Genomic DNA, 23,435 nt, shown 5'->3' on the forward strand with positions numbered 1-23,435 from the left:
TAAACAACAAAGGAGAAGGGAGGAACATGCCATCCCAACCCCCAGGCAGTACAGAGCGTGATTATACAACTAAGGATACATGTGGTTTCGTTGTTGTTCATCTACCGTAGCGATATCATTCATGCTCTACGACTTGTTTTCTAATGGTACAGATATAAAAAAAAGTGAACATTATGTAGGCATGTTTTTTTTTCAGGAATTATTTTTGCATGCAGGGAACCTAAATACTCCGCATATTGACTAGGTAAATAATCTCCCTTCTTGTCTCCATCCAGTATTACCAATCACCAATCCACAAGGAACACGCTCCCTTTCCCACTCAAGAAGAATGTGATTGGGAAATGCTGGGAAGTAAAGTCTCATTGATGGGTGTTTGGCTGTCGTGGGCGGGGTTTATTTACGAAGTCAACATGAACAGATTATAGGCATTATGGGTCGTATTGCAAGACATTTCGCCAGATGGCGCCACTATAAACACTCGCCTGTGCCAGAACGGGCTGGGCCGACCATCAGGATCCACCGGGAAGAAGCCTACCGGCGCAATAGGCCGCAATGTAAAAAATAAAAACCAAAGAACACATATTTGACAAGGCTTTCGTAGGAGTTGTGGGCATTTCCAGGAGTAGTTTTATGACCCTGATGGTAGTTTGACTCTTCTTCTGTACCATGACCCTCAAGAAGCACTCATTAGAACCCGACTGACCCCCTCCTTGGCCTTAAGAAATAGATGATGTGAGAAGCGAAACTGTCTTATAATACCGACCTATGTCTCGAAAGGATAAACTCGTGCAGTGCTGGGGTGTGCAGGCTTTAGACAAGATCTAAAGAAAGGGAGGTCAACTCAAGGTCGGCTTAAAACTCGTTTCATTCCGCGCATCCTCTCGAGGCTCCTCCCTCTGACCAAATGACGTAGCACAGTGTATAAAATAAAGTTGACCGAGCAGGCAACCCCTCCAGTCACATTCACACCGCAACAAGTTAAGGGACCTTCTGGCCTCTCTCTCTCTCTCTCTCTCTCTCTCTCTCTCTCTCTCTCTCTCTCTCTCTCTGTGTGTGTGTGTGTGTGTGTGTGTGTGTGTGTGTGTGTGTGTGTGTGTGTGTGTGTGTGTGTGTGTGTGTGTGTGTGTGTGTGTGTGTGTGTGTGTGTGTGTGTGTGTGTGTGTGTGTGTGTGTGTGTGTGTGTGTGTGTGTGTGTGTGTGTGTGTGTATACCTGTGTGTGTGTGTGTGTGTGTGTGTGTGTGTGTGTGTGTGTGTGTGTTGGTGTGTGTCACTTCCACATTTGCACTGGGGTGTGACGCATATAGACAGATATATAGGTGGATAGATGAATAAATACAGATAGATGGATAGATAGATATATAAATAAAGGTATATAGTATGTAATAGCTTGTGTAATGCTTGTACATACTGAAGAAAAGTACAAGAGCAAATAAAATACTTTCAAAGCACATGTATGCCTTTTATATCCTGCACTAATAAATCTATAAAATATACGGGATTTATTGGAAAACTACCAAGAACTTCAGTATGTAATAAAGGTTCTATTAATCTCTGGCTAAGATGCTACATGCATAATATATGAAACTACAAAGTAGTACTACACATAATATGCAAAATATTGTTAATGATTCCTCTTCCTTTTACCTTTACTATTATACACACGCACACGCACACGCACACACAGAACGAGAGAGAGAGAGAGAGAGAGAGAGAGAGAGAGAGAGAGAGAGAGAGAGAGAGAGAGAGAGAGAGAGAGAGAGAGAGAGAGAGAGAGAGAGAGAGAGAGAGAGAGAGAGAGAGAGAGAGAATTTACCAGAGCGAGCGAGAGAGAGGGACTAAGGGGGTTGCCAGCTAGCTTAGGTTCCTTTATACTTGTGGATGGAGAGAGAGAGAGAGAGGAGACTCCTCCCACTGACCACCTGACGTCACCTAATCTGCGCCTGAGTTGACCTCCCATTTATTTAGACCTTGGCTTTAGAGACGGTGAGAGTGACCCGTTGTCCCGTCAGTGGGCACCCTCCCCCTCCCTGGAACAGCTACACTAACTACGACAGTTTTGTAATCAGAGGATAAAGTCGTGCGGTGTAAGGGTGACTTAGGGTGTACAGGACGTAAAGAGAGTGAGCGGCCCGTTGTCCCGTCAGTGGGCACCCTCACCCTCCTGGGAACAGCTACACTAACTTGTCGTACCAGTTCCTCACGAACCTCGGCTTCTCAAAGAGGGAGGTGGGCCGCGGCCGCTTCACGGTGGGCATCACCTTGTGTGGCCGCGGCAGCTTCACTAAAAACTTCTTGTACGTCCTGTTGACCCGGCAATGGCAGACTCCGACCTGAAGCATCGGATATTATGTCTAACTTGATCAGAAACACTGCAAACCATATTCATCCCACCTGAAACACTGCAAATAATATTTAACCCACCTGAAGCACTGCAAACCAAGTCCAACCCCCCCTGCAGCACCAAAAAACATGTCTAACCCGACTCGGAGCACCACAAACCATGTCTACAGCAGACAGACAGACAGACATACTAAACTAATGTACTGTCTATGTAGATAAAATACTGGAAACTGCTCAAAAGTCTCAGAACCTGTACTCTTTTGAATTGCCTTCGACTCACCACTACGATGAATATCAGAAGCGCCGCCGCCAGGGTCGCGATGGCCACGTAGATGTTCTTCATATGGTCGAAGGGCATGTCCATGGGAAGGTGAACCTCCAGGGGCGCCGTCTCCATGGTGCCCACGACGCCCACCGTCTCCGGCACGGCCTCGTCTATGTGAGGACCCGGCCAGAGGCGCCGCGGGAGAGCAGACCGAGAAGGGTGAGGCTCAGGCAGAGTGGAGGGTTGTGAGTACAGGCAAACACAAGTAACTCACGTGTGTATACTGTGTACATGTTATTTACATGATAGAATGGCGCCATGAGGCTCAGGCAAAGATGGAACATAAGGATGATTGTAGCAGAGGTAAATACAGGTAAATCTGCTTTATAGAATGTGTACGTATAGTTTACATGGCAGAATGATTGTATGCATTGTTGACTGCCTGCAGTGTAGAACTAGACAAAATATGAAAAGAGAGACAATCAATGGCGTAGCTATGGGGAGCCTAGCCCCCGTGGACCCCGTACATGAATTTATGAGGGAAAGAAAATGGGATTTGATTTGGAGCCCCTACAGGTAGCTTGGGCCTCCCCGTGAATGCCCTAAAATGCAGACCCCTTGCTACGCCACTGAGGAAAAAATATATCAGATAAATTACCTGAGTGGTACAAAACTAAAACTTTTTATAACTGATCAGTGACTCCATCACGCAAAGGTACACCCTAACAGGAGATGTTTAGGTCACAAGGAAATGATAACGAGTCAAGTACAAAGTTCATCCGAGCACAGACAGTTGTGGTGAGGAGCACAGGATCAAAACGTGTGTGTGTTCAGGCCGCGGGGGGCAGCCTGTGTGCTCGTGGGTGGCGGGGGGCGGGCAGGCGTGCAGCCCCGCCGGGAGGAGTCACGCCCACGTCCCTGCAGCGTGCTGGGGCGGCATCCCGCACCGGGCCGGGGCAGCGTGGCGGTGCCGAGGACAGAACGTGCATGGCGGGGGGCTCGCCAAACCGTACGCACTACTCCATTAAGTACTCATATCAGGTAAAAAAGAAAAGCCCTCAAAACTAACTCTCCTTCTAATGCATTACGTCCTTCCTACGGCTTTGAGTTCATCAAGAGGGACGCACCTGCAACATAAATGATAACCTCGAGTTGGTTTCTCTTTACAGGTGCAACACTGCATCTTAACATAATTTTCCGGGCCTTAGTCTGCCTTCTTCACGGAAAAAAAGTAACAAGTATGATAAAGAATAAAGTATCAAAATAAAGTTTTATTGACCCATTTGACTTTCATAACATTTTTTCCTACCCAAGCTCAATTTTTTATTTCTTTTTATACTAACTGGAGCGGCGCGTACGGTTCGGTGAACATTCCCAGTAGTCGCTGCAGCAGGCGTGGGGTGTATCCGAGGCGTGCGTGGCGTGGAGCACACAGGGCACCACTCAGGCTACTGGCGGCGACGGGAGGCCGGGAACATGCAGCCCCGAGCCAGGCCGTCCAGCATGCAGGGGCCAGGCTGTGTGTATGTGTGTGTGTGTGTGTGTGTGTGTGTGTGTGTGTGTGTGTGTGTGCTTCATGTGGACGACTCTTCTTCCTTACGTCACTGTTCCTGTGTGTGTGTGTGTGTGTGTGTGTGTGTGTGTGTGTGTCATGCAGGCAGCAGCGGATAGTCGCCAAGGAGCCCTAAGAGCGAGCGGCAGACGGTGGACGAGGTGCAGAGGCTGGGAGTGAGGAGTGGAGGCAAACATGCAAGTGAGTGAGGAGGCCGAGAGGGAGGGACACACCTGAGGGGATCTGGACCACGCACACACCTGCACACGGGCACTTCTCTCTACTGACACACAGGTCCAACAAAAAGTATAAAGCGGAAGCAACCCCAGTGTTTACATGAGATGAGGGACACACAGACATCGGCTCCGGGCCTGCATCCTGCGTTGGGCAAAGAAGGGAACATAAACTGCAACACACGAGGAACTGCGGCTCTCAGGGACCGCCACCACCACCACCACCACCACCACAATCCTACGGCAGGTACAGATGCCCTACAAAGTCATTACCCACATGTGAACGATAAACTAAAGAATGAGCGATAATCAAAGAAAATAGACGCTGCTACTGACCTTGAATGGCGCTGGTTTAGGGTAATTTTCATATTCTTTCATATTTTGGCATTGGATCTACTTGACCATACTTATGATAGATAGGATATAGAGTGAACGAAAACTAGAGAGACTGGACGGTGTTACTGTAAATATCTTATCGTTTAGACATCGAAAGATTCACTAGGGCAAAGCTTTGAATGATAGAGAATGAACAAAATCTAGAAACTGTACGGTGCTTATTATACACGCCTGATCCAGTAAAAAGATATATTCGCGCTAGTGTGACATCCAGCCAGAGCCGCTTCATAATCACTGTCATGCCCAACCTTGCCAGATTGTCGTACTCTGCCTCTTATGTTTGCCGATTTCCGACCCCAAAACTACTTTCATCACTCAAATAACTGCCTTCATATATGGTTATCGTTGAAATGGTTAATTATTGGTGTTTCTTGGCAACAGCTGTGGGCCAGAAACCGGTAAATACGCGGCTCTGAGTACGATAATCTGGCAACGGTGGTCATGCCGCTGCGATTCGTTAATTTTGTTGCAGCTCGATGTTCTCGCGTGTCCTTATCTTCTCCGGGGGTTTCCACATTCTAGAGCACTGCCCCGACTCTTCTACGATACAGAAACGGCCAGAGAGGCAAAAAACTAAGCAGAACTTCTCCCTGCAACAAAATGAATAAACCACAGCAGCACAACAATACATATCATTACTTGTTGTTCTGGGGTGGGGTTTAGTTTCCTGGCTGAGAGTAGGGCCATAGTCACAAACACGTCAGCACCTAAACGCACACATTTGACAAGGCTTTTATAGAAGTTTTGGACCTTTCCAGGGGTAGTTTTATAACCCTAGTGGTAGTCTGACAAGGAAGGCCTCTGTGGCATGTACGTGAAAAAAAAGATACACTCATGAGAACGCGTTTGATCTCCTTTTTGGACTTTGACAATGGCTGATGTGTGAGGCGGAAGTGTCTAAGAACAGCGACCTTGTACTGACCTCAAACACCACAGCGATTCGGACCACAACCAAATTCAACACAAGGGAAACATCTGGTGGAGCCCATAAGTGCGGGAGGCGTTGATGAACCACGTGGGTGAGTGGGTGGGTGGGTGGGGGTGGGGGTGACTTAAGCAGACAAGGGTGTGGTTGCACTTTGAACACTCGTGAATCGTGTTGTGAGGGTACGACGACGTGACGACAGGTGGGGTACACTGATTACAGGTGGACAGGTGGAGAGACATGTAGACAGAGGTAAAGTAAAGGTAAAGTTGAGGTTGTACGCTATAGCTGCGCGTATATAGAATAGACAGGTATAGTAGATAAAGGGATGGATAAGTAGATGGAGACAGATACACAGATGGATAGATAGGTATAGATACATAGATACATACATGTCAAGCGATAGTTTCCTTGACATTGACGGTGACAGACAGACATAATGACGGGTAGACACCAAGGTGAAGGAAGGAAAAACACAAAGAAGATGGAAGAAAAGAGCAGGAAGGAGGAGGAGGAGGAGGAGGAGGATGTTTTTTTAATGATTTTCAGAGCATAATCATTACGTATTTCAGGATTAATTAGTATCATTATCTTTTATTGCAGACTCGGTTAAAAAGGATTTTTTAACTGAATGCTTTAGGGGAAGACACGGAGCGATGAAGATGCAAGTACACCAATAGTAGTAGTAGTAGTAGTAGTAGTAGTAGTAGTAGTAGTAGTAGTAGTAGTAGTAGTAGTAGTAGTAATGTAATTGTAGTATTAGTATTAGTAGTATTAGTAGGGGGGTGATATTTATGAGCACAAAGGGAGAAGGAGGGATGGAGGGGGTAAAGCGATTGGCCTACGCAAAGGGGGAGACGCAAGGGAAGGGGGAATGTCAGAAGGCCGCGAGGGGTGAGCGAGGGGAGGGGGGATGAGGATGGCCTAGCGAGGTTACTTCCATTCTTGCCAAGTGATCATTTACCTTATTCTTAGTCCTCACCTGTGTTGCCTAGTACCGATCTAAACCTCAAAACAACTACAATGACAGGTAATTACTATCTTCCATAATTAAAACTTCCTGTATCACTGTAATATAAATGTGCCTAGGAAGTAATGTTATGCAAGTTTTTTTTTCACAACGAGCATCATGTCTCACTAGTCTGTCTGTACCTCACTTATCTGTTTATTGAGGAGTTAATCTTGTTACAGGTAAGGCAATTCAGTATCACCTGTGTACCTTTCGTCTTGTGATAAATTTCATCCTGCCTGCCGTTTCCTTATTCTTGTTCTTAGTCCTAACCTTAATACCTGAATCCAGCACCAAACTATACATGGATACTAAAACAAAAATGACTCGATACTCATTTATCTTCAACCATCATCATCTGTCTTACTCAGTCCATCGGCCGTGTTTCAAGCTCTCCCTTACTATGAGATGTGAATTGTTACCGACTCCGAAGGCACCAGCGTCGCTCAAACTGCTTTTCGCCTTCGTTGAATTCTATATATGTACTTCACTTCCATATTTTCTTGGCAAATTTGAGATATACTATACTTTAAAGTGAAAATAAATATGTTGAGTTAGTCTGTAATCCGTCAAAATGGTTCACAGGAATCTCGTTGGGAAATGAGTCTGGCAAACTGACATTGCTGGAAATGATGACAAGGGAATGGCCTAGAGAGGGATAGCATGTAATACGGACGCATGACTTTACTTCCCTAATCTGTTTTATAATGCTAAGTCTGTTAGGTGTTTGTAACCTAAAATACCTAGTTGAGGGCCCCATTCCTGGCTACCCTGGCCCCTGCGCCCTGGACAGCCCCTGCTTATTCTGGCCTAAACGGTCCATATTAATCCTTGCTTTAGACTGTCCTACACACCTTCGTAACCCTGCCTACCCTATACAGCTGATCAGTTCACGCTACCTACCCTGCACGCTCTGCATCAGTCTTGCCTAGTTAAGACGGTGTTATATTGGCCCTGCCTAAGGAATACGCTCTTCTATCACCCCTGGCCTGTCTGCCTCACACGCCCCGGCACCACTCATTCCCGAGGCTCGCCCGTGCCCCACCGAGCCAGCGAGGCGCCGTCCAGGTGGGGGCGGAGTGTGCACGACGCGGCCCGTGCCCCTGGCCTGCCTCACTCACCGTGCGGCTCCTGCAGGATACCTTGACAAGTGGTGCCGGTGAACCCAGCCCGGCAGGCACAGTAGAACACGTTGGCGTCGGGAAGGTTCCAGCACGTGCCGCCGTTGTCGCAGGGGTTGGGCGTGCATAGCTGTGGGGGGAGGCGAGGGTTACTTTGAAGAACTCTGATGTAGTGGTGCGTCTTTCTTTCTCTCTTCCTTTTTTTTTACGTGCCACCCATAGTGCCGGCAAGCTCTCCTGAGGGTGCGTGTCCAACAGAGAGAAAGCAAAGTTCCAGCTAAAAGAGGATATCCTAGTAAACAGAGAACCTTCCTTATACACAATCTTGCCCAGAAAGGTAAAACATATTCGTGTATTGTGATGCGCGGGCGTGTCAAGGCAAGTGAGGGCGAAAGTCCAGATAAAAGGAAGATTCTAACACACACACCTTTCCTTGTGCATAACTTCCTCAAAGAGCTTAGAGTTATTCGTGTAATGAGATAGCGTGTCCAGAAAAAGAAAAACAGAATTCTGGGAAGGAGAGGAGCTACAAAGAGGTGAATCAAGAGAAGTTGCAGTAAAGCTTTTAAAGATTCAGCAGTTTTTGAAATGCGGGGAATAATTTTACGAGCACGCGAGAATTCCTGCAGCACATGATCACGCGCCGCATAAAGAAGACTCTCCTCCGAGGACCAAGAAAAGGAAAACGAAAAAGAGGAAAGAGAGAAAAAAATATGTCTTAAAAGCTGAACGGTACAAGTAAGATAAAAAAAGAATAAGATAAAAATATATGTACGTGATAACTTGAACATAAGACCACAAAGTAAAAATATTAGAAGGAAAAAAATCATGTCGGGAGCTGAAGAGTAAAGACTAGTGGAAAAGTGTTTAATCGAGCGCTGGAGACTAAATGACGCGTTTCCTTCGCCTCACATTAAAGAAATTACAGTGAAACAACCCGCCTTCTCGCGCCCATTTCGCTAATTTACTCAATTCTTTCCCTTCGCCCTTGCCTGCGCCATGACGGGCCGGGGACGATCACCAGGCCCCTGAAGAAAGCCTACCAGCGATATAGGCTAACACGTAAAACAAATAAATAAATAAATAAATAAATAAATAAATAAATCTAGTTGGTTTTGTTGATTTTTATGCCGCTTTTATACGACCGTGTTTGTAATAATATGTCGACTTAATTGTGAAAGTCTAACACCTCTAATTAACTCTGCCCCCGAGAATGAAGTTAAAAAGTCAAATTAGCCACATAACTTAATAAATCTGGCGTTAGTCTTGGTGAAGGCGTGACTGTCGTACGGCCAAGCAGACTGTCGTACCTGTGGGTGTGGGCCGCAGTTGTCCTCCGTGAAGCCCCGGAGACATTCGCAGGAGTGGCTGTTGCCCTTGTCCACGCAGATCAGGTTGGCGGCGCACGGGTTGGGCTCGCACAGGTCAAACTGAGAAAGAAACGCGGTAAAAATGGCTGAAACTGGTGCAAATTTTACTCTGGGTCTTTATTATGATTCTAGAACTCCACCTGACATGTTCGCTTCTCCTCCTCCTCCTCCTCCTCATTTCCCATATACGTGTTGGGCTCGCACAGGTCAAACTGAAGAAGAAACGCGGTAAAAATTGATGAAACTGGTGTACATTTTCCTGTGGCTCTTAAGTATGATTCTAGAACTCCACCTAACATGTTCGCTTCTCCCCCTCCTCCTCCTCCTCCTCCTCCTCGTTTTCCATATCGGCTACGTGTTGGGCTCGCACATGTCAAACTGGAGAAGAAACGAGGTAAAAATTGATGAAACTGGTGCAGATTTTATTGTGGGTCTTTAGTATGATTTTAGAATTCCACCTAACATGTTCGCTTCTCCCGCTCCTCCTCCTCCTCCTCCTCGTTTCCCATATACGTGTTGGGCTCGCACATGTCAAACTGGAGAAGAAACTTGGTAAAATTGGTGAACAGGTGAACTTTTATTGTTTCTTTCATAGGATTTTAGAACTACTCCTAACTAATTCTTCGTCTTTCCTCCTCTTGCTCCTCATATTTTTTCCCCTTCTCCTTCTTCACAGGACAAACTGAAGAAGAAACTTGGTAAAATTGGTGAACAGGTGAACTTTTATTGTTTCTTTCATAGGATTTTAGAACTACTCCTAATTAATTCTTCGTCTTTCCTCCTCTTGCTCCTCATATTTTTTCCCCTTCTTCTTCTTCACAGGACAAACTGGAGAAGAAACTTGGTAAAATCGGTGAACAGGTGAACTTTTATTGTTTCTTTCGAAGGATTCTAGAACTACTCCTAACTAATTCTTCGTCTTTCCTTCTCCTCTTTCTCGTTCTTATATTTTTTCCCCCTTCTCCTTCTTCACAGGACAAACTGGAGAAGAAACGTGGTAAAAATTGGTGGAACTGGTGAAACTCTTATTGTGGAGCTTTACTATGATTCTAGAACTCCCCCTTATGTGTTCATCTCTCCTCCTCCTCCTCCTCCCCTTCCTCCTCCTCTTTCTTCTCCTCGTCTCCAAATTTCTTCTTTCTCCTCCTTCTTCACAGGACAAACTGAAGAAGAAACGTGATAAAATTTGGGAACTTGTGGAACATTTATATTTGGGTCATTTTTATGATTCTATAAGTACCCCCCTTCCCCCCCCTAGAGACAGAATCAGGTGGATCTCCATGGTTGTCGAAGTCCTGGTGGATACGGCGCGTCGGTAAGGTAAGGTACAAGTCCCCCTAATTAACTGCCTGTCTATACTCCTCTTCCTCCTCCTCCTCGTCTTCCCTATTTTCTTCTTTCCTCTTTTCTTTACTCACAGGTCAAATTGAAGGAGAAACGTGGTAAAACTGGTGAAACTTGTGGAACATTTATATTTGGGTCTTTTTTTATGTTTCTAGAAGTCCCCCTAACTAACTGATTGTCTCTTCTCCTCTTCCTACTCCTCCTCGTCTTCCCTGTTTTCTTCTCTCCTCTCCTCTTTACTCACAGGTCAAACGTGGTAAAAGTGGTGAAACTTATATCCCTAGTATGATCCAAGAAATGCTAACTAACTCTTTCGTCTCCCCTCCTCCTCCTCCTCTTCCTCGTCTTCCATATTTTCTTTTCCCCCTTCTCCTTCACTAGTCGATCTACGAAGTGAATATTGAAAAGAAAACCCTTATTAAACTGTATACTATTTTGGTAAGACGTTACAACTCTTGCCAATACCTTCCTTCCTTAACCTCCGTGTCTTCAGTGTTTTCTTCTTTCCCCTCCTCCTTCACTAGTCGATCTACGAGGTGAATATTGAAAAGAAAACCCTTATTAAACTGTATACTACTTTGGCAAGACGTTATAACTCTTGCCAATATCTTCCTTCCCTAACCTCCGTGTCTTCAGTGTTTTCTTCTTTCCCCTCCTCCTTCACTAGTCGATCTACGAAGTGAATATTGAAAAGAAAACCCTTATTAAACTGTATACTACTTTTGCAAGACGCTATAACTCTTGCCAATATCTTCCTTCCCTAACCTCCGTGTCTTCAGTGTTTTCTTCTTTCCCCTCCTCCTTCACTAGTCGATCTACGAAGTGAATATTGAAAAGAAAACCCTTATTAAACTGTATACTATTTTGGTAAGACGTTATAACTCTTGCCAATATCTTCCTTCCCTAACCTCCGTGTCTTCAGTGTTTTCTTCTTTCCCCTTCTCCTTCACTAGTCGATCTACGAAGTGAATATTGAAAAGAAAACCCTTATTAAACTGTATACTACTTTGGCAAGACGTTATAACTCTTGCCAATATCTTCCTTCCCTAACCTATGTGTCGTCAGTGTTTTCTTCTTTCCCCTTCTCCTTCACTAGTCGATCTACGAAGTGAATATTGAAAAGAAAACCCTTATTAAACTGTATACTACTTTGGCAAGACGTTATAACTCTTGCCAATATCTTCCTTCCCTAACCTATGTGTCGTCAGTGTTTTCTTCTTTCCCCTTCTCCTTCACTAGTCGATCTACGAGGTGAATATTGAAAAACCCTTATTAAACTGTATACTACTTTGGCAAGACGTTACAACTCTTGCCAATATCTTCCTTCCCTAACCTATGTGTCGTCAGTGTTTTCTTCTTTCCCCTTCTCCTTCACTAGTCGATCTACGAAGTGAATATTGAAAAGAAAACCCTTATTAAACTGTATACTATTTTGGGAAGACGTTATAACTCTTGCCAATATCTTCCTTCCCTAACCTCCGTGTCTTCAGTGTTTTCTTCTTTCCCCTCCTCCTTCACTAGTCGATCTAATTAAACTGTATACTATTTTGGTAAGACGTTATAACTCTTGCCAATATCTTCCTTCCCTAAACTCCGTGTCTTCAGTGTTTTCTTCTTTCCCCTCCTCCTTCACTAGTCGATCTACGAGGTGAATATTGAAAAGAAAACCCTTATTAAACTGTATACTATTTTGGCAAGACGTTACAACTCTTGCCAATACCTTCCTTCCCTAAACTCCGTGTCTTCAGTGTTTTCTTCTTTTCCCTCCTCCTTCACTAGTCGATCTACGAAGTGAATATTGTTATTATACTATTTTGGTAAGACGTTACAACTCTTGCCAATATCTTCCTCCCGTGGCCTCCGTGTCTTCAGTATTTTTTCTTCTTTCCCCTCCTCGTCCTCGTCCTCTCCCCTCTTAGCATCCTGTTTTCAAGTTGGCTTTATTTCTTTGAGGGATTTAGAAAGCTTAAAATACTCTTCCTAGAATATTCCCTCTTCACCTCCTCCTCCTCCTCCTCCTCCTTGCCTTCCCGGTCGTCTTTCTCTTCTTTCTTGTTATCCATTTTATCCTCTTCTCCCTTTTCCTCCTCCTTCTCTCCGCCTTCTTCTTCGTAAAGCCTCCTGGCCTCAAATTTGTGGTATGATATTATAACTTTTCCTAACGTTTCTCTCTCTCTCTCTCTCTCTCTCTCTCTCTCTCTCTCTCTCTCTCTCTCTCTCTCTCTCTCTCTCTCTCTCTTGTTTCTTTGTTTCTCCTTCCTTTTCTTCGTTCCCTGTCTTCACCCTGTTCTAATGTTTTATGTATGTGGTAAGATATTCCAACACTCCTCTATTTCATCCTTCTTATCTTCCTAGTTTTCTTTTCTTCTTTGTTTCCTCTACTGTCTTTTTGTTTCCTTCTTTCTACTCCTCCTTCCTTTTCTTAGTTCTCTGTCTTCACTTTGTTCTAATGTTTTATGTATGTGGAAAAATATGTTGACACTCCCTATTATTTTCCCTCATTTCACTCTTCTTGTGCTTTCATTTTTCTTTTCTCCTCTTCCTACGCCTATTTTTTTTTTGTCCTCTGATCTCATTTCGTTCTATTTCCCACTAACGCAAACTGTCAGCTTCTCTCTTCGTATGTTGAGTGACTATGCAATTTTGTAAGACCCATTGTTGCACTTATTTTCCTCTACTTTACTTCCTCCTCTTCCTCCTCTACCACTAACAGTCACCATTACGCTAAAAAACACCACCACTGTCATCACCCTCATCACCAACTCTATCATCCTCCGGCGCTTCCTTTCCTCCCCGTACTCAAAAACCTTCCCCTGTCGCTCACTTTTTATTGCCCTGTGTTTTATTTTTCCCTCGAGACCCCCTGCCCTGCTCTGTGCCACTCTCCTCCTCCAACTGTCACCTTTACTAAAACCACCTTCACCACCATCGCCACCCGTCGCTCCCACCCTTCCCTTTCCCCCAAAAACCTGCTCCGGGTGTTCACTTTTTCTCGTGGTTCATTTTTCCCTTTTAAGACGCCCTCCTGCCCTCCTACACTCTTCTCTTTCCCCTTTGCCCGTATACTGTCACCACCACCAATCGCTCGCACCCTTCCCTATCCCCAAAAAACCTGCTCCGGGTGTTCACTTTTTCTCGTGGTTCATTTTTCCCTTTTAAGACGCCCTCCTGCTCTCCTACACTCTTCTCTATCCCCTTTACCCGTATACTGTCACCACCACCAATCGCTCGCACCCTTCCTTGTACTCGGAAACCTAACCCGCTCTCTCGCCATTTTTTTTTTCCTGGTTGATTTTTACCTTAAGATCTCCTGCCCTGCTCTCCTCCACTCTCCCCTTCCCTTTTTACCCTTCTACTTGCTTTACCCTTTTAACCTTGTACTTTACCCTTTTATTTCCTTGTACTCAGAAACTTAACCCGCTCCCTCGCTTTTTTTTTTTCGTGGTTGATTTTTACCTTAAGAAGATCTCCTGCCCTGCCCTCCTCTACTCTTCCCTTCCCTTTTTACCTATACTGTCAACGCCACCGTAACCATCACCACCAACCGTCGCTCCCACAAACGCCCTAGTCATTAACTTTTGTCCTTGTATTCAATTTGTTTCCCTAAGACGCCCTATAGCCCTGTACTGCCACTTTTTTCCCTATTTCTTCTCTACTGTCACCACCACCTTCACCGCCATCGCCATTCGTCGCTCCCACATTTCCCTGTACTCAGAAACACGCCCTAGCCGTTCACTTTTGTCCTTGAGTTCAATTTGTTCCCCTAAGACGCCCAATAGCCCTGTACTGCCACTTTTTTTCCCTATTTCCTCTCTACTGTCACCACCACCTCCACCGCTATCGCCATTCGTCGCTCCCACACTTCCCTGTACTCAGAAACACGCCCTAGTCATACACTTTTGCCCTTGTTTATTTTTTCCCTAAGTCGCCCTGTCCTACCCTCCACAACTCCCATCCTCCCTTCTTAGTACTACCACCACCACTACCACCACCTTCACCACCCGCCCTAGTCACTCGTTTTTGTCCCTGTGGTTAATTCTTCCTCCTCAAGACGCCCACCTGCCCCGCCTTCCACCTTCCTCCTGTTACTTGTCATTCTTCAAATCTTTCACACGCTGACGTCATTTTCTGCCAAATAGAGTCACCAACCCTTTATTTATCTCCGTAATAAGGTTTCTGTTGGACCGGCGGCGCCCGGAAGCCTTCATATTTTTCTCCCAACTCTGCTGAGAAAGTCGCCTCGCCCTGACTTGTGAGCCTCACTTCGCGACGCCCCGAGGGAGAGCGAGTCCGTCCGAGGCACAATTCCTTCCCCGTCTGCTTCCTGTGAGACGGTATATATCCACTTGTTGGGGCTCACGTATTCTATCCATTTTTTTTTTACATCAAAGGATACGGCTCAAGGGCAACAAAAAGGGTACACACACAAAAAAGCCCGCTACTCGCCGCTCCCACAAAAGTAAAAAGTAAAGAGTAGCCAAAAGAGGTCAATTTCAGGTGGAGGTCAATTCACTTATTTACTTCTATTTATCATTTATCTTTTATTTATTTCTATTTGTTATCTGCTTATTTCTATTACATTTTCATTTGTTTATATACTTTTTCTGTAACAATGATTAATTTTTTTGTATGATCCATATGATATTTTTTTTACTATTACCGAAATTCTTACCAATATTGTTTCTTTCTTTCTTGTCATTTTTATTGTTGTTTTATTGTAATTCATGCACACAAACTTCACTATATACCGTCATGCCTTTCCTTATACTACTGTTCAAAGTTAAGCATCAATATGACTTCCTCCGGCTCTTGAAAGAAATTTACACACACACACACACACACACACACACACACACACACACACACACACACACACACACACACACACACACACCACAATCATCCAAATACTTTCCCTCCTTTCCTTTTATTCAGTATTCAGTCTGGCTCATGCATCCCCGGAGCCTTTCTGAACCCGACTATTCCCGCGGCAAGTTTTAGACATCCTGAATCTTCCTCATCGCCAGCCTTCAGGACGCCGTGATCCAGGGCGCCTCGGAGGGATAGAAGGCAGGGAAAGTTTTGCCGCAGCCCCACACACACTCTTTCCCCCCTCCAGCTCCTCCGCCCCTCTCGTCAGTCCACCCTTCGTTCATACTCTCTCCTCCCTATGGCTCCTCCGCTCCTCCCGTCATCCCTCCCTCCGTCTACATTCCTTCCTCCAGCTCCTCCGTTCCTCCTGCCCTCCTAGCCCAGTCCCTCACATCTTCCCTCTCTCCCTCTCCACTCTTTCTTCACTCTCCCTTCTTCTACTCGTTTGTTATGATCTTTTTAGTATCCACAAATCCTTTCATGTTCTCCTCTATACTCTCCTGCTTCCCATTCCTGTACATGCCTTCAACACCATCCTCATTACCCTTCCCCACAACCACATTCTCTCTTTCAGCCTCCTTGTGTATCCTCCCTTTCCTTACCTTGATCTCCCAGCGTGTTATACTTAGCTACACTCTCTTCTGTTTCCTATCTCTATGCTTGCCTTAAAACCATCCTCAACACCCTTCACGGCAACCACAATCTCCCTTTCAGGCTCCTTGTGTACTCTTCCTTTCCTTACGTTGATCTCCCAGCGTGTTATACTTAGCTACACTCTCTTCTGTTTCCTATCTCTATTCTTGCCTTAAAACCATCCTCAACACCCTTCACGGCAACCACAATCTCCCTTTCATGCTCCTTGTGTACTCTTCCTTTCCTTACATTGATCTCGCAGCATGTTATACTTAGCTGCACTCCTCTTCTGCTCGCCATTCTTTAGCATTACTTAAAACCATCCTCCCTCTCAATACCCTTCATCACAACCACCTTCTCCCATTCAGTCTCCTCGTCCACTTTTCCTTCTCGCAGCGTATTGTCCTCAACTGCACTCTTCTCCTGTTGCTTCTTATTCCTATGCAGTCATTAACGCCATCTTCAATATCCTTCCTCACAACCACATCCTCACTATCCATTCTCCCTTCCAGCCTCCAGGTGTCCCCTTTCTCCCCTCACCTTGATCTCACAGCGCGTTGTCTTCAGCTGCACTCTCTTTCTGCTTCCTCAGGCATTTACACCGGCTTCAATATCCTTCCTCACATCCTCATCTCCTTTTCTTTACTCCCTTTCAGCCTCCACATGTCTCTTTCCTCCCCTCTCCTTGATCTCGCAGCGTGTTGTCCTCAGCTGCACTCTCTTTCTGCTTCCTCAGACCTTAACACCATTACCAGTTCCCTTCACTACAACCACATTCTCCCTTTCCATTCTCCCTTCCAGCTTCCCCGCGTACTCTTCCCTCCCTCACCTTGATCTCGCAGCGTGTTGTCCTCAGCTGCACTCTCTTTCTGCTTCCTCAGACCTTAACACCATTACCAGTTCCCTTCACCACGACCACATTCTCCCTTTCCATTCTCCCTTCCAGCCTCCCCGCGTCCCCTTCCTCCCCTCACCTTTATCTCGCAGCGTGTGCCGGTGTAGCCTCGCCCACACAGACACTCGTACCCGCCGATGTGGTCCACGCACGTGCCTCCGTTGACACAAGGACTCGAGTCGCACTCATTGTACTCGAACTCACACCGCTGCCCGCCGAAGCCTGAGGGAGAGGGATGAGTAAGCGGAGTAAGGTAAAGAGGGAGAAGGAAGAGGGGGCAGAGAGTAGGAGTAGGAGGAGGAGGATGTAAAGAAAGAGGAGTAGAGAAAAGGAGACATAGAGGGATGAGGTAGTACACAAAGAGTAAGATAATGAGGAGTATTGACAGGGGAGAGGGTATAAGAAGAAGAGGAGGAGGAAGAGTAGGTTGAATAGGAGGAGGAGGGGAGGAGGAGGAGGAGGAGGAGGAAGAGGAGGAGGAGGGAGAGGTGGTTTAGTAATGGACAATTGTGGTCAGACTGATGATAGAGGAGAGTAAGTGTGGGGTCTGAGTATTGGAGGATAGATTGGAAGTGTGTGTGTGTGTGTGTGTGTGTGTGTGTGTGTGTGTGTGTGTGTGTGTAAAATAGAGTATCCCTTATTAAAGAGCCAACCAAACACATAATACAGTGAATACATTACTTTTACTACTACTGCTACTACTACTACTACTACTACTACTACTACTACTACTTTTTTTATACATCTAAGGACGCGGCTCAAGGGCAACAAAAAGAGTACAAAAAAAAAGCCCGCTACTCACCGCTCCCACAAAAGTAAAAAGTAAAGAGTAGCCAAAAGAGACTACTACTACTACTGCTACTACTACTACTACTACTACTACTACTACCAACAACAACAACCACCAACACGCACCTGGCTGGCAGAAGCACCTCACGTTCTGGCCGGAAGTCTCCACACACACGCCGTGCTCGCAGGGTCCCGCCGCGCATCCCATAGCCTTCCTGGACTCGTCGACGGGCGGCCTGCTCCTCACCGTGCACTGCGGCCCCGTCCACCCCGAGGGACAGTGGCATGTGTAGCTGGAGTGGTTGCCCGTGCAGGTGGCGCCGTTCCTGCAGGGCCCCGACTCACAGAGGTTCGTTCGCTCCTCACAGAAGCGTCCTCGGAATCCTGGAGTGAGGCCGTTGGGGTGAGTTTGAATGCGTGAACGATATTGTGGCTTAGAACTGGAGGAGGAATAGAGTTACTGCATGAGAAGATATTCGTAGAACCTTCCTTTGAAACCTAGAGAGAAGTAGAGAAGGTGAAAAGCAATGTGAGAAGTGAGAGTGAAGGGAATTAACGATATTGTGGGAGTACTGGCTCACGTGGAATTAAAGGAGAAATAGAGTTAAGATGTAAAGGGAGGAGGCCATTGACAGAACCTTCCTCTGATACCTGGGGAAAGAGGGTGGAGGTGAAAGGGATGCGTGAGGTGGGAGTGAAGGGAATGAATATTGTGGGAGTACTGGCTTAGAAATGGAGGGGAAATAGAGTTTGAGTACACGTGATGAATACATGAGGAAGGCTTTAGCAGAACCTTCCATTGAAATACGGAGAGAGGCGGTTGAGGTGAGAAGCAATGCGTGAGGCGTGAGTAAAGGGAATGAACGATATTGTGGGAGATCTGGCTTTGAACTGGAGGAGAAATGGAGTTACTGTAGACGCGATGAATATATGAGGAAGGCTTTCGCAGAACCTTCCTGTGAAATCCGGAGAGAGGCGGTTGAGGTAAAAAGCAATGCGTGAGGTTCGAGTAAAGGGAATGAACGATATTGTGGGAGATCTGGCTTTGAACTGGAGGAGAAATGGTTACTGAGCACGTGATGGATACATGAGGAAGACATCAACAGAACGATCCACAGAAATCCGGAGTGAGGCGGTTGAGGTGAGAAGCAATGCATGAGGCGACAGTAAAGGGAATGAAAAATATTGTCGGCTTAGAAATGGAGGAGAAATAGAGTTACAGTATACGTGATGAATACATGAGGAAGACTTTAGCAGAACCTTCCACTGAAATCCGGAGTGAGGCGGTTGAGGTGAGAAGCAATGCATGAGGCGACAGTAAAGGGAATATGATGGAGGAGAAGCAATCCGCAGAACAGCTATCGGAAATCTGTAGAGAAGAGACAAAGGGGAGGAGGATAACGTACTGTGTGTAGATTTAAGTCGTGTTAGAGAGGCAGTACACGAGGAGAACAAGAACACAGACGCGATAAATAAGGAAAGAGATGAAACGAAGAGAGAACATAAGATAAAAAAAAGTGAGGAGGAGGAGGAGGAGGAGGAGGAGGAGGAGGCTCGGATGACAAGGAAGACGTAAGATGAGAGTAAGGGGAAGATACAAAGCGAAGGAAGGGAACGAAAGGCGGAGAGACAAAGAGAAGGGAACAGGAGAAGAACACAAAAGGATGATACGGAGGAAAGAAAAGGAGAGAGGGAAACAGAGAGACACAGAGGAGATTGTACGAGGAAAACAAGCACGGGGAATACAAAAGGAATATTTGAGAGGAGTATTCAAGGGAAGCTACGGTAAGAGTTATGAACACACACACACACACACACACACACACACACACACACACACACACACACAGGCACACACACAGGCACACACACAGTCAACCAGGTGAAGTGGATGAGAGGGAGGGAGCGATGAAGGAGCGAATTGAGATAAGGAGACAGTGAGACGAAGAAAGAGATAACATATGGAAGAGAGGAAACATGGGAAGAGATGAATAAATACTAATAGATAGACAGATAGAAAGAGGGAGATAGATATATAGTAAGATAGATAGACATGCAATTCGTTTAGATAATCCATTCTATCCTGACTTCTATCGTTCCTCAGTGGATAAATAGACTGATAGATTAACATATATAAAAAGACAGATGGAGATAGATATAGGCTCGGTATTTTCACACGCTTTCCCCTCTCACATTCCAAAGGCCGAAAAGGAGATCAGTCGCCGTCTCATAGGTGTTGTTATAGGTTCATGGTACAGACGAATGACCAAACTACCAAGAGGGTCATAAAACTACACCTGGAAATGCCCGAAACTCCCACGAAAGGTTTGCCAAATGTGTGTGCTTGTGCGCCGAAATATCTAAGAATAGAAGGAGGAACAAAGAAACACAAAGAAAGAACAAACAACAGCAGACCTGCTGGTCCTTACGAGGCTGTTTGTGACAAGCTACACTAACTATCTAATCAAAGGTGGAAGATGAAGGACAGCAAAGGCGAAGGTTCCTCCAGCCAAAGCTGGCAGGAAAGGAAAAAGAACCATGCAGCATGGAAAAACCGCATGGAAATTATGTAGGAAAGAGGAAAGAACTACCATTACTGCTACCACTAACCGGGCGATAAAAGCGGACAAGGACACCAGTATTCGAAAGAACTTAACGTTATTACGACAATGAGTAATATCTTAGTTGCTGGTTGGATTCAAAACACTTGTCTAATCTATTCTTGAAGGCCGTAACTGTTGTACTATCAACGACATCACAGGGTAGAGAGTTCCAAACATTAACAACTCGATTGAAGAAGAAGTGTTTAGCTTCGTGCGACGATAATCTTTTACCACTTATCTTCAAATTGTGATTTCTTCTTGTTCTATTTGATCGATCAATTGTAAAGTAATCTTCCGCATTAATATCACTGAATCCTTTAAACATTTTAAACACTTCTATTAGATCGCCTCGCATTCTTTGTTTTGATGGGCTGAATAAATTTACTTCTTTAAGGCTTTGTTCATATGACAAATTTCTCAACCTAGGAATCATCTTTGTTACTCTTCGTTGAACCCGTTCCAACTTTTCTATGTCTTTTCTGTAATAGGGAGACCAAAACTGTACACAGTACTCTAGACGGGGTCGAACCAACGAATTATACAGTTTTAATATTACTTTTTCCGATTTATTATTAAAGACTCGTCCGATGAAGCCAACCAATTTGTTTGCAGTTTTAACTACCTCTGAACAATGCTGACCGGGCTTTAAATCGCTTGATATAGTGATTCCAAGATCCATTTCTTTACTTACTGCAGAAAGTTGTTTGCCATTCATTACGTACCGAACGCGATTGTTATTTTTTCTGATGTGCAACACTTTACATTTGTCAACGTTAAATTTCATTTGCCATTGATTGGCCCAACGTGCAAGTCGATCTAGATCTGATTGTAAAGTTTCTTCGTCGAGTGTCGCAGTTACATTACTAGCAATTTTTGTGTCATCAGCAAATTTTGATACTTTGCAAGTGAGCCCATCATCGATATCATTAACATAGATTAAGAAGAGCATGGGGTCAAGCACTGATCCTTGAGGAGGAGGAGGAGGAGGAGGAGGAGGAGGAGGAGCATGCATTTCGTTAATATCCTTCAATCTGCCTTTACAGTTCCTCTATTGCCAGTCTGTTATTCTGGTTGTCCATCTGCTCTGTCTGATAATTTTAAGACCTGACCAACCCAAAATCTTAACCTGTCCGCTGCGATTGGCACGTATTTTTGCCTTCACTGGTAGCCTGGTAACATACAGTCCCAGGTCTTTCTCTGCCTCTGTGGTGGATAGTGGAGTGTTTCCCATGTGGTATTGGTGTGCTGGATATCCCTTCACTGGTAGCCTGGTAACATACAGTCCCAGGTCTTTCTCTGCCTCTGTGGTGGATAGTGGAGTGTTTCCCATGTGGTATTGGTGTGCTGGATTTCCCCTCCCAAGGTGCAGGACTTTACAGTTTTCTTCATTGTATTGTAGCAGCCATTTTTTTTCCATTCCTGTAGCTTGGTGAGGTCTTCTGGTAGGGACTCCGCAGTCAAGGGGTTAATAGTCACTGGAATACCTTTAATAGTCCTCCCTCCCCATGTCCTACGCTTTCTTCTTCTTCTTCTCCTTATTTCTTCTTCTTCTTCTTCTTTTTTTCTTTCTTTCATCCTTTCTTTCTTTTCTTTCTTTTTTCTTTTTCTGTCTTTTTATTTCTTCTTCTTCTTCTTCTTCTTCCTCCTCCTCCTCCTCCTCCTCCATACATGAGCAGGCATGGAGGGGATCTACGGGCACTTGCTAAAGGTGAAGTTGGGAGCATACGGTACAAGTGCGCGTGGCGGCTATGTTCATCTCCGTCTCATTATCCCTTTGAGCTTGTGGTGGGAGAGAACGCATTGCCCAGGGTGACGGTTGGGTGCCAGAGTCATGTTTAATGCGATTTGTCCTCCTCTTATTGATCTGCAGCCTCGATCATACCCGCGCAGCCCCCTCCGGCCCTCTGTTGGTCATCTGGGGACTCTCTTATCTCCTTTGTGCCCTGTGATGTCCGTCGCTCCATTGTACGTGGGCGGCCTCTCTCCCTCTCCCTCCTTCCCTCTCTCTCTCTCTTTCCTCCCAGAAGTCATTGATTTTCCGAGGGACTGCCGGGTTTTTACGGATAATAATGTGTGGTTTAAGGATGCTGGCACACACACACACACACACACACACACACACACACACACACACACACAATGGGACCTTCTTACGTAAGGAATAAAAGAAGGTCGCCCAGTGAAAGATCTGAATGACCCTTGAACGTTTGACTCACACACATGCTCCGCGCTATTGGGACGAGAAGGCAGACTCGACACTTTTTTTTTATCCCTTACTTTTCTCCTCTCTCTCTCTCCCGCTGATAAGGTCCTCGGCTGCTCGGGGGCGGAATGAAGGCAAAAAACAGTAGCAGAAGCGCAACTCAGCGAGGCGTGTTAGTGGCAGGCGGCTGGGGGACGGGAGGCGACAGTGGACACCGTGGCAGCATTTCCCGGACTGTTTACTGACGCTGGGGAGGAGAAGGAGGAGGAGGAGGGGGAGGAGGAAGCAGAAGAAGAAGAAGAAAGATAAAAAATAAAAAGACAGAAAAAGAAAAAAAAGAAAGAAAAGACAGAAAGAATGAAAGAAAGAAAAAAAGAAGAAAAAGAAGAAGAGGAAAAAAGGAGGAGGAGGAGGAGGAGGAAGAAGAAGAAGCAAAAGAAGAAGAAAAAGAAGAATGAAAAAGACAGAAAATGAGAAAAAGAAAAGAAAGAAAGGATGAAAGAAAAAAAAATTAATAAGAAAAAAGAAGAAGAAAAAAGGAAAAGAAGAAAGAATAGGACTCGGGGAGGGAGGACGAAATCAAGGAAGACAAGGGTGATGGGAAAGAGGACGAAGAGGAGAGGAGGAAGAATAAAAAGAAGAAAAAAGAAAAAGAAGAAAGAAAGCTTAGGAGATGGGCAAGGAGGACAAAAACAAGGAAGATGAGGATGATTGGAATGAGAACGAGGTATAGTAAAAGGAGGAGGAGGAGGAGGAGGAGGAGGAGGACGAGGAGAAAGAAGAAAAGGAGGAGAACGAAGAGTAGGAGGAGGAGGAGGAGGAGGAGGACGAGGAGAAAGAAGAAAAGGAGGAGAACGAAGAGTAGGAGGAGGAGGAGGAGGACG

At 45.4% G+C, this 23,435-nt stretch overlaps 1 protein-coding gene across 4 annotated transcripts in view; it reads right to left on the reverse strand.

Annotated features, from left to right (window-relative positions):
• Positions 1-23,435, reverse strand: part of LOC127000359 (delta and Notch-like epidermal growth factor-related receptor) — a 189,996-nt gene that overhangs the window by 2,915 nt on the left and 163,646 nt on the right. The window contains exons 7-12 of one of the 4 annotated variants that reach the window (XM_050863992.1): positions 17,872-18,129; positions 17,036-17,178; positions 9,153-9,272; positions 7,864-7,972; positions 2,622-2,776; positions 2,183-2,331 (exon numbers count right to left, since the gene is read on the reverse strand). In XM_050863992.1, coding sequence (XP_050719949.1) covers positions 2,183-2,331; positions 2,622-2,776; positions 7,864-7,972; positions 9,153-9,272; positions 17,036-17,178; positions 17,872-18,129 — 934 coding nt within the window. Of the gene's footprint in view, positions 1-2,182; positions 2,332-2,621; positions 2,777-7,842; positions 7,973-9,152; positions 9,273-17,035; positions 17,179-17,871; positions 18,130-23,435 lie in introns of all 4 variants that reach the window. The other 3 variants (XM_050863993.1, XM_050863991.1, XM_050863990.1) reach the window with 3 other exon arrangements.

Source organism: Eriocheir sinensis, chromosome 18 (assembly GCF_024679095.1).
Source record: "Eriocheir sinensis breed Jianghai 21 chromosome 18, ASM2467909v1, whole genome shotgun sequence".
In the NCBI taxonomy this organism is placed as follows: domain Eukaryota; kingdom Metazoa; phylum Arthropoda; class Malacostraca; order Decapoda; family Varunidae; genus Eriocheir; species Eriocheir sinensis.